Source organism: Fonsecaea multimorphosa, assembly GCF_000836435.1.
Source record: "Fonsecaea multimorphosa CBS 102226 unplaced genomic scaffold supercont1.38, whole genome shotgun sequence".
In the NCBI taxonomy this organism is placed as follows: Eukaryota; Fungi; Ascomycota; class Eurotiomycetes; order Chaetothyriales; family Herpotrichiellaceae; genus Fonsecaea; species Fonsecaea multimorphosa.
Window position 1 is genome coordinate 258,246 of NW_015971672.1, and position 11,307 is coordinate 269,552.

At 52.6% G+C, this 11,307-nt stretch overlaps 2 protein-coding genes across 2 annotated transcripts; one reads left to right on the forward strand and one right to left on the reverse strand.

The window, feature by feature from the left end:
* Window positions 1–160: 160 nt before the first annotated feature.
* On the forward strand, window positions 161–2,327 carry Z520_11423 (uncharacterized protein; the record flags this gene model as incomplete). The annotated part of the gene is made up of 3 exons (XM_016781912.1): window positions 161–678; window positions 720–1,665; window positions 1,770–2,327. The coding sequence occupies 3 exons, from the start codon at window positions 161–163 to the stop codon at window positions 2,325–2,327; spliced, it is 2,022 nt and encodes a 673-aa protein (XP_016627070.1).
* Window positions 2,328–3,467: 1,140 nt separating this feature from the next.
* On the reverse strand, window positions 3,468–8,696 carry Z520_11424 (uncharacterized protein; the record flags this gene model as incomplete). The annotated part of the gene is made up of 7 exons (XM_016781913.1): window positions 3,468–4,212; window positions 4,273–4,410; window positions 4,494–4,876; window positions 4,931–5,559; window positions 5,625–5,937; window positions 5,990–6,633; window positions 6,689–8,696. The coding sequence occupies 7 exons, from the start codon at window positions 8,694–8,696 to the stop codon at window positions 3,468–3,470; spliced, it is 4,860 nt and encodes a 1,619-aa protein (XP_016627071.1).
* Between the last annotated feature and the right edge of the window lie 2,611 nt (window positions 8,697–11,307).

The window sequence follows — 11,307 nt, forward strand, 5'->3', positions numbered from 1 at the left end:
TCCACAACAATCTTCGCTGCATGGGGCTTTTTGAAGCGACAGCGTCGGACGCGGGGTAGAGGCTACCTCGAGTTTTGTCCTTATTCGGGCGAAGAACATGACGATGTAGCAGCCTTTTAGTCGACAGAAATTCGGATCAGAGGCCGACGCTTTATGCTTTATGCTTTATGCGGAGAAGGTTACACTTGTGTGGCAATCTGTTTGCCAGCAACCACCATCTCCAGACCAGCAACATGTCCGTGGGGCAGGTACAAATGGTGTTGACATCTACAATGAATCCGAGAATGTGCGAAGCAAAACTCCAGCCTCCTACACGTCCAATATGGCATCCTGGATAGCTCTCTTGTTATTTGGGCTGGGTTCAGCCACAGCGCAACAATACTATATCCCCGTGACAGGCACATCGGCAAGACCTCAATGCCAGGCCACACCATCCTACTCACAGCCCACATACTCGCCATACTCTGCGTTTGCCTATTCCATGACCGAGACAGTACGCACTGCCACATCAGTTCAGCCTGGCCCTACCATCACTTATGCGCCGCCCGCTGCTTCACTGACGAGCCTCCTCTCGTCGCTTTCGTTCACAACATGGGGCAAGTGGGATCCTAATGCCACAGCCTCCGCCACGGACACGGACAACCCCTACGGAGATGCTGCGTGGACCGCATTATGGAAGTTGGCCAATCCTCCCAATTTCACGAGACATCAGTCTTCAGCACCACCGTCTCGCCGACTCCTATCCCAACAACCGAGCTCGTACTGCCTCCTCCAGATTACTTCGGACCGACGGATTGCTATTACTTCCCGGCTGATTTTCAGTTTGGCGTTGCCGGTTCCGCTGCTCAAATCGAAGGAGCCACCGCCGACGAAGGCAAATCCCCTTCGCTCATGGACATTTTGATCCAGGATGATCGCCCCAAGGACTATGTCACAAACGAAAACTATTACTACTACAAGCAAGAAATAGAAAGACTGGCCTCGATGGGGGTCAAGTACTACTCTTTCAGCCTTGCATGGAGTCGGATCCTGCCTTTTGCACTGCCTGGCACTCCTGTCAATCGGCAGGGACTTGACCACTACTCTGACTTGATCGATTTTGTGCTTGAGAAAGGCATGATCCCAGTGTTGACCGTCCTACACTTCGACACTCCCGCGCAGTTCTTTGCTGCCAACCTGTCGGCGGCTCAGGCGAAACCCTTGATAGGCTATTCAAACGGCGGGTATCAGAATGAGACGTTCGTCGACGCCTACGTCAATTATGCAAAGATTGTCATGACGCACTACGCAGACCGCGTCCCGATTTGGTTTACATTCAATGAGCCGTTCATCTATTCCTTCAATGGCTTGTCGGTGGACCATGTGCTCAAAGCCCATGCCCAGGTTTATCATTTCTACAGAGAGTCAATCAACGGAACGGGCAAAATCTCGCTCAAGTTCAACGACAACTTCGGCGTGCCCCGCGATCCCGCCAATCCAAACGACGTCTATGCAGCCGATCATTTCAACTCGTTCCAACTGGGGCTGTTCTGCAACCCGATATTTCTGGGCGAGGACTATCCGGACAGCTACAAAGAGACGGTTCCAGATTACGTGCCTCTCGCTCCAGAGGATCTGGCCTACATCAACGGGACAGCCGACTTTCTTGGTATTGATCCGTACACGGTGAGTTTCCTTCTTATTGAGCACCGCAATTCTTGTCAGTGTCTTGCTTGTCAAAGTCTGTCAGTATCGAACGTCGCAAGCTGACCATACGCCGCGATAAAAAGGCAACCGTTGTCTCCCCACCAGTCGCGAACTCGACCGACTCGATTCACGAGTGCTGCACCAACACGTCCAGCACTTACTTTCCATACTGTGTGAACCAAAGCACATTGACCACCACAGGCTGGGACGTCGGCTACCGCTCGCAGTCCTACGTCTACATCACGCCGCGCTACCTCCGCCTGTACCTGTCGTACCTGTACAACACGTTCCACACGCCCATCGTCATCACCGAGTTCGGGTTCCCCGTCTTCGGCGAGGCCGAGCAGACCACCTTGAGCGACCAGCTCTCCGACATGCCCCGCTCCGTTTATTACCTGTCCTACATGTCCGAGGTGCTCAAGGCCATCTGGGAGGACGGCGTGCACGTCGCGGGCGCGTTCGCGTGGAGCTTTGCCGACAACTGGGAATTCGGCGACTATACCGCCCACTTTGGCCTGCAGACCGTCAACAGGACCACGCAGGAAAGGCGCTACAAGAAGAGCTTCTTCGACTTGGTCGACTTTATGAATACTCGGACCATGCCTCCCCAGCAGGGCTGGTCAGGGGGTTGGACCTTCTGAAGCGGGTATATATAGGGCGAATAATTGAAAATAGCCACTCACTTCTCGAGATCTCTAGGATTCGACCAAATGACACATCACAGTATCAGCCGCGTTCCCGGCTGGCCCGATAGGCCTCAACATGGCGCCGCTTGGTGACAGACTGACCCGTTCGCCACGCATTGTCGAGACAAGAAACAAGCTCTCTCAAACGCTCGCACAGGTAACCTCAATTTAGAGAACCCCCAGGTTCTCGTGTATCTGGCGAGCTCATAAGGGCACGGAGGTGCCCAAGGCGTTGGAGCATCCAACCTGCCTCTACCCCCTAATCAGCCTCTAGGTAGGTGTCCGGTGTAGCCAACATGACATTCCTTCCAAGGTTCTATCGACGATCGACCCTCTCTCAGCTCCATCTCCTCGAGTTGCGCTATGGGCTGTCGCGGTCGAACGTGCACGGGGCGTGATAGCATAACTGGTAACTCAGGCCTCGCTCCGCATTGCACGTATTGTGGCGCAATTGCTGTATCTAAAACTTGACTTCGAGGGGTTATCAATAGGCTCTTCTAAGGTGGTTATTCAGAGAGAGCCCGGTGAAGCGAAGTGAGTGGAGCCAGAAGAACATGGTGAAGATCCCCAAAGGGGGCTTTATGTGATTGAGTTGAGTTGAGGAGCCTCCTCTGCACATCTCTCTCTCTCTGTATATATCTTATCTATATCCGTTTGGTTTTGCCTTTGGACTTAGCGCTCTGCAAACAAATCCCGCCGACGGCCCAGGTTGTGGTGGGTCTATCTAATCTATTTCATTCTCGGGGTCATGTGTCTTGGAATAAGTTGCTGTCCATAGACACGAGATAATATTCTCCCTTCCCCCATGTTAACCCCCCCCTTTCGCGCGCCCACCGAAAATAGGAATTTTTGGAAAGAAAAATCAAACCCTTGGTCCGGCAATGATGGTGCAATATAGCAACGCGGCAGCAGCAGCAGCAGAAGGGACGCCTGCAATGGCTACTTATGTTAATACCAATACCCAGACCCATATCCATACCAATAGATAATAGATAATAACAAATAACAATGGGCAATAGACAATAGACAATAGTGATATATACAGTACAAGCGAACAAAAGATCAAAAAAGCAGGCCTCGAACGGACAAACGTCTTCAGAACTGCGGTGCCGTGACGAAGCGTTCCGTGGTCGGTCTCTGTGCAGTTTCTGCCGCGACTGCATTTTCTTCTCTTGTTGAATTTCCGGCAGACGATGGCACGGCGGTGGCGGCGACTTCGTCCTCTTTCACCTGACGTTTCTCTTCATCTCTCTTCTCGATCGCGTAGGCGGGGCCTTTCTCCCCAACAGACCGATCGCTGTCGTCGATGTCCGAGTCGTCCGTGGAGCGTGAGGGGGTCGTGCGGCGGTCATCCTTCTCCGAAGACGCGCCGCCGCCGAGCACGGCAGGGCTCTTCTCGTGGTGCCCACCGGAGCCGTGCTGTTGGCCCTGGCTCGCATTGCTCAGGGTCTTGACCAACGCTTTGCTCTTGTCCGCATCCTTGCCGCCCGCGTACTTCTTCCCCTTGGGCACCCTGGCCAACCAGTAAATCGCCACCGCGGCAAAGACATTGAACGCAATGTACACAAACAGGATGCCGAAATCGCGCCATCGATGCGAGAAGGAGATGCTGACCAGTGACAGAAAGGTGTCGGTGCTGTTGACGGTGCAGAATTGGCAGTGCGTCGCGGCCTTGGGGTCCAGGAGGTAGCCGCCCGCTTGCTTGATGAAGGGGCCGAGGTACTCGCTGCATGTCTTGCCGGCGGGCGCGGTGAGGTGGAGGTACTCGTTGGCGGCACATGTAACTGGTGCGTGTGCGATCCCTACACTTAAAAGTCCTTCGACAAGATACGTAAAGGGGCTGGGATGGTGCGTTAGTTAAGCTTTCACTTGAATAATGGAAAATCTGTCCGTCACTTACCTCACTCGGTACATGAAGATCCAAAACCCGGGCATGGCTCTGGGGCCGACCAAGACACCGTTAAACAGAAGGCAAAGAGAGAACAGGACGTTTGCAATGTTGGAGGCCGTCTCTGCTGTCGCAATCCCTGCAATCATCCTGCGTAGTTCGTTAGCATCGGAATGTGCCTGTTTCAGGAAGACGAATCCTTGGCAAGACTTTCGTCTCTCAGAGATACTCACATGTGCGCAAAGGTGCTGCTGAACAGGAGAAACTCCAGCACAAACAAGAACTGCGTTGCTCCACGTGAGGCCACAGTCTTGGTGTATACGGCATTTCGGTACAGCCCAATAGGGTAGTACCAACAGAAGAACAAAATCACGGCGCCCAACGTCGCCCAGGGAAGTTCGACGAGAATATTCGATAGCATAAACGCCTTCCATGAGTAAGCCTTGGAAGGTCGCTCACGCACTTCGTACAGACTGCGCTGTGTGACGAAGAGAGGCATGATTTGTTGCACGAGCTGCGAGAATAGGATCAACAGCATGAAAATACCAAAGAGCTGGTTCTGAAGCCCCTGTTGAGTATTCGGAGCCTTGAAGAGTGAGAAACCGATAAACAGACCCTGGCGACACAGTCAGCATCAACATGGGAATTGAAGCGCCAGGCCAATACACACCGTGAGGCAACACAGCAGGAGCTTGGAGTAGATATACTCTGGGGTCCGCCAATATTGCTCGAAAACCCGTTTCTGTGTTTCCCAGAATTGCACAGTAAAAGGCGCAGCAAACTCGAAGTAATCGGCCTTGTTTGGTGAAGTCGGGGCCACCATTTCAGACCGTTCGGTTTTCATCTCTTCCAATTCTCGCTGCACCTCTTGGTACTCGGGCGAGTTGCGCCAGACTTGAAACCAATCGATATCGGAATGAGATCCGGGAGCTGCACCAATCGCCTCGAGCATGTATTCAGCGGGATTAGCGCCAGGTGGACATTCGTGTGCGCCGTTCCGTTCGAAATAATCAATCAAGATATTGGAGTCCTTGCCAACCGGTCCAAAGTATACAGTCTTGCCACCGGCGGCAAGGAATAGGAGTCGGTCAAATCTTTGGAATAGAATGGCGGACGGTTGGTGAATGGTACATAGGATAGCTTGGCCAGCTTTTGTCAGCTTCTCGAGAAGATTCAGTATAGACCAGGAAGTCTGCGAATCAAGGCCGGAGGTAGGTTCGTCAAGGAAGAGAAGGAGTTGAGGTCGAGCAGCGAGCTCTACTCCGATTGTTAACCGCTTCCGCTGCTCCACGTTGAGACCTACGGCATCACGAGTCAGAACTTGAGAACCACGAAATAGACCGGTTAGGTTGAGTTGCACATACCTTCACCTGGTACTCCAACCACAGCGTCAGCGTACTCCTGCATGTCCAGCAATTTGATAACCTCTTCGACGTAATCGATCTTTTCCTGCCGAGGAACGTTTCTCGGTTGTCGTAAGATGGCGCTAAAGCGCAAAGCCTCTCGTACGGTACTTGTCTCAAGATGTAAGTCCTGCTGTTGCACGTAGCCTGTCTTTCTCTGGAAGGACTCGTCGCGTTGCCTTCCATCGACCAGCATTTCGCCCGTGATAACACCCATTGTCACACGAGTTGCCAGACAGTCGAGCAAAGTAGTCTTGCCCGCACCTGAAACCCCCTGTCGCAACATTAGCCAAAAGAGGATTGTCAGATTTCCGGGGAGGCCATACCATTAGAGCTGTCATAGTTCCTGGTTTAACCCAACCATCAACGTGATCGAGAATTCGACGTGGTTGGCCTTTAATCTTGATATCGTAGCAGACATCTCTCCACTGGAAGATAGCAGTCTGCTTCTGGATCACAGCACTGACTTGTCGTGTCAATTGTTCGTCCTTCGTCTGCCTCCTTTCGAGAGCAACCAGGTTTGGGTCGGAGCCCCCCGACTCCGTATCAGACGCGCGCTCTTTCAAGAAAGCCGGTTTGTGGCCTCGGCGGAAGAGTAACACTTCACCCTTGGACTTCTTCGCGGTCACCGTCTCGGTTGCAACCAAGTACATAACACAGAGTCCAATCATGAACACGAACAAGATGCCAATGTTGCGCCATTTGTGGGCCGCATAGTATTTGTACGAGATATTGATGTAAGCGTCGCCGTCGATTGCGGTTTGGCCGGCCACGGAACCAACGACAGTACAGATTTGGGCCGTGGTCGAGCCATTTCCAAACTGTGGCGCTGGAGGGACGAATGTTGAACAAGGATAGTCGCGATTGTGAAATTCATTCACCATCAGACTTTCAAATCCATATGCTGTCGGGTTGATGTAGTTTATCCAACGAGCCCACCCATGCATATAGTCCACAGGGATAACGAAACCTAACTCAGGAGTCAGTCACCAAATCTGGAAGAAAAAGGACCCTCTATTGCTCACCCGTGTACACGACAATAGAGATCATCAAGACAGCAACTGGGACCATAGCTTCCACTAGAGACCTCGACACTGACGCGATGAAGCGAAACAACATGGACATGGTGAAGGTCAAGGTATATGTGGTGAACAAGAAGAAAAAGAAGGCACCAGGGGTCCGTCGAAGGTTTGTCATGAAGTAGAGAATCAAATTGAAGCCGATAGCGTTGAGAGTCTTTGAGGGTACGTCTGTGAGCATTGATGCAAAGGCCTCGGCCGAAGGGTGGTAAAGTGCATATCGCTGATGCTTTTCGACAATCGGGCGCTGTGCGTACAGTGTAAGGATCTCCAGAGCGCTGCCAAATGCGTTGAGCAATACCGCGAAAAAGATGAGTGAGCTTCTAGATCGGAGTGAGTCACTGTTTGCCGGTAGGTTGTAGAACAAGGAAGAAACCACAAGAGCGTTGATACAGTTAGCAAAAAGCTGTGTGAGTGTAATGGCAGGATCATCCATAAGTCGCTTCCAGCCACGCCAGAGGCACAATCTGATTTGGCTCCCATACGACAAGGTGTATGGAGAAGATTTCCGTTGAGCTTTTGACTGTTGGATTCGACGAGATTGCTGGAAAGCTTGCAGATTGGGGCCCCCAATAGGGTTGGCCTTGTCGAAGGCATCCAGCTCCTGCAACATTCTCTGGCGTGCCTCGCTCTTCTGCCATCGCTCAGCAAACTCGTCTGGCGTGCGAGGCACTTGCGACTCGTATCCCTTCTTGACAAGGCGTTCAATCGGATTGGTCATGGAGGTAAGGAAATCAGGGACGGTCTGGCGTTTGGCACATTCGAAACCCATATCCTCAAAGTACTTCTGTGCTTCGGTAGTGCGGCCGAAATAGATCTGGCGACCTTGATAGAGAACAATCACCTTGTCGAAAAAGTCATAGGCACTTTGTGGCGACTGGTAAATGGCAACAGCCGCAGTCGTTTCATTCAAGTCCGTCGAGGTCCGGAGCGTTTTGCAAAACTCGATGGCGTTGGCTGAATCAAGACCTCGCGTGCTGTTATCCCAAGCTTGGAGAGGGGCATAACTCAATGTTGCCTCCGCAATTGACACTCTCTTTCTTTCACCGCCACTGACGCCCCTGACGAAGTCATTACCGACTTTGGTATTGACGGTGTGTCTGATACCAAAGATGGCCATGACCACGTCCCGTAGATGAGCTGCGTACATTGTCTTGGTGACACCTGGGGGCAGCTTCATACTCTGCGGCGTCCGGGCTCGGGCTGCAAAGAGCAACGTGTCGCCGACCGTTAACATAGGGAAATGGACGTCTTGCTCCGCCGTGTAGATAGCTTCGCCCTTGAAATCATGGTGCATCTTCTTGTAGCCAATGCCTTGATAGTTGATGTAGGAATTTTCACTGAGGTTGAAACCATGAGTCTCGCCCGTGATGGTCTTGAGGAAGGTGGAACAACCAGAGCCAGGGGGCCCGAGGACGACGAGCATCTCGCCCGGCTGCACCACACCTTCGAAGTCCCGTAGAATGTCCACGCGTTGGCCTTTGTGGCCGAAGAGGCCCCGTGCCATATCCATCAGGGCCAGAGGATAATTGTCGACCGTCTTCTGAAAGTCACTGCCCTTGGTGTAGCCAAAAGCCGAGAGGTTGCGGAAGGCGAACCCGGCCTTTCGACCGACATTTTCCTGGCCGGACAGCTTCTGGAGCTTCAGCATGGCCTTTGTCCAGGCCCTGCCATTGAAGTTGTCCGAGTTGGGATCAATCTCGGTACCGACGCTCGCCTCATCGAAAGGGTGATATCCGGGCTCTGCAGCGGTCGAAACGCGGGAATATTGCCGGGCAAGGTGCTGGATTTCCCGGTTGGTTTCATGGCTCTCGTCGACCACAACACCACCCCCCGAAGAAGTTGTTCGGTCCAGATAAGGGTAGTCTGTGACCTGGTTGTCAGGAGAGGCACCGGACATTCGACGGCTCCGGTCGTAGTTTGTGGTGATGTTGCCCACGAGAGGAGTGGTCATGATTGATGAGATCTAATCAAGGCATGGACAATAACAATAACAGTGGACGCGGTTCGAGGTAATAGGAAGTTGGGGTGGGCAGTATGTGGTGGCGCAGGGTAAAAGAAACGCCAATGCTCATATACACACCAACAATTAGGCAGAAGAGATTAATGAAACCGGTGGGATTAATACACCCGAGAAGATGGGAAGAGCGTGCAAGCAACTGATAATGCAACAAGTGGTATCATGAAGGATGGACGTCAATTGTCGTTAGTAGTCATGGTGGTTGTTTTTTTTTCCAGTCCCGTTGTCGGATTTTCGGTCGAAATCGCGGGAACAGGGGACAAGAGCATGCCATGCATTAACCCAATAAGTGACGACAAAGGGAATGTGGTACTGACACAGCTAGACAGAGTTTAGTTTCCGATGGGCAGCTGGGCATCTTTTGCCAGCTTGTGCTCTGCAATCTCGACGAAGCGCATCACCGTGTGGGCTATCATTTGCCTGCACCCAGTTTTTCCCAGGTTAAGGCAAAGCGCACGACCAGGTGGGCATGGTATACGTGAATACGAACCCAAAGCCCGCTTGGGATTTCCGTGGCGATGCGCCCTGAGTGGACGAGCCACGAGCCTGTGGGCGCCATCGTACGATTAGGGGCCCGCTGGGGCGCCGTTGGGGCCCCGTGGTTGGCTGTCGGGTGGCTTTGGCGTCTCGGCTTTGGGCTTGCTCCAGGCATTCCAGGCACCGGCATGCCCTGCTGGGATCGCCCCCTCTACAGCCAACCGGCTGCCAGATGCACGGAAGGAACCACCTCCACACCCGAGACGCCGATGTCACAGGGGAATAGGGGGCCTTTTGTGCACTCTCCCTGGTTCCGGTCCCGAAGTTATTCGCTCATTATGCTTGCACAAGCACCTTTTGGGCAAGTGCAAGCCACGTGATCTCGTATCTTTCTCGAATTCCTTTCCGAGATGTGCATGCTTCACCCACTCTCCCCAAAAAGGACCCGGATACGGGCTCCGCGGACACTCGCATATAACCGGAGGGTCGCTCCGTGTGTTACCCCGTTGCCTTCAGCCTTCTCGACTACTGCAGTGCCAGCTCCTTCCCATCATCAACACAAGGCTGAATAATCTCACAGGCATGCCTAGCCCAAATTCTACCTGAATGCAGCCCTGAGATCACTGCCACAGTATGCGCCTTGCTTCTCCGCCTCTTCTCACGGTCGTCCACCCTGTCTGCTGTACCCAGCATCATCGGAGCCAGCAGTAAGCGTGTGGTCGCGATGCATTTTCCAATAATGGAATTGGAAGGGGCAGTTGCCTATCTCACTCTTCCTTCAGATCATTTCTGACTCCTTCTATGGGGCTCACTACTGTTTCTGGCAATCAGTTCACGGTTGTCGTTCTTCGCTTTGTCCGCTTGCTAATCTCGAAATTCCAACGCTTCTCGCTTATTCGATTCAATTCTTCTGGGACAGTTGGGCTGTGGCAATTGCTTCTGCTACTTTTCCTTTGTGGCCAGCGTCCGTGATTTCAAAAGGCCTTGCCGCCTCTTCTTCTGCCGAAAGAATGTATGACACATGTCGTCCTCGCTATTTGAACCAGTTCGGAGTGGCTTCAGGTCAGTTTCGACAACAGATTGAGCTTAAGGAAGTTATATGGCTCACGTTCAGAAGACTGGGGTCTCCAGACACCTGATGTGAAGATTTGCTGACGATGAGGCCCGCGACGGATACGAGACTTGGAAGAGGCTGGAAGATTAAGGTGTTGCTTAGTGTGACAATCGCCGCTGTTGTTCCAGTGCTTTGACAAGAGTCATGTCAGACGATATGGTACACGGAGAGGCGCAGTTGAGTTGAATGGAGAGAAGCAATTGCGGTTTGAACGCCCGCGGATCTCACTCATGCCACCCGCAAAATTCTGCGCTCACTGACACTGAGCATTTCCTCTGGTCTCCTTTTCTCAGCAAGCTGCTCAAACAGCTCAATGCCATTCTGTTTCATTCCTGGTTGGCTCGATCACAGATACAAAGTTTCATAATGTGGCTTGTGAAAGCAGCCAGGATGAAATTTGCGTGTTAGGACCCGCAGTTCCAAGGTCTGCCGTGCTCGGCCCCTTTCATATTCAAACACAGCGACAACTATCGGGCTGGGAAGCAAAGCATGGGCAGGTTCATGCCTCGCTGGCGACCATTGGTTTGTAGTTGACGGGCTTGTGTCCTCCGCCATCTCGCGACCGCTGGCCAGGAGAAATATTGTGGACATCATGATGCTGCACGGCAGAACCGACCATACTTGGTAAGTGGGATGATATGGACTTGGTTCTCGTTTGCGTAGCAGCAGCAGGGATTCAGATGCTCAATCAATCTAGACTGACTGCGTGGCCCGTCCGAGCTCATACTTACAATTCAGTCTTCACGCTCATACTGTGCACAGCACGCGCCAACGGCCAGCGCCACTCCTTGCTCCGAGTCTTCCATTCTTGGTCTCGATTCGCAGCTAGGAACCCAAGGTGCGGATAGAGATGCGGAGTCGCTGAATTCACGTAGCAACGATCCATCTGAAAACGAATACGTGAAACGGGCTATACTGGGATAGGGATGAGTTGGATTGGCTTTGGCTCCGCAC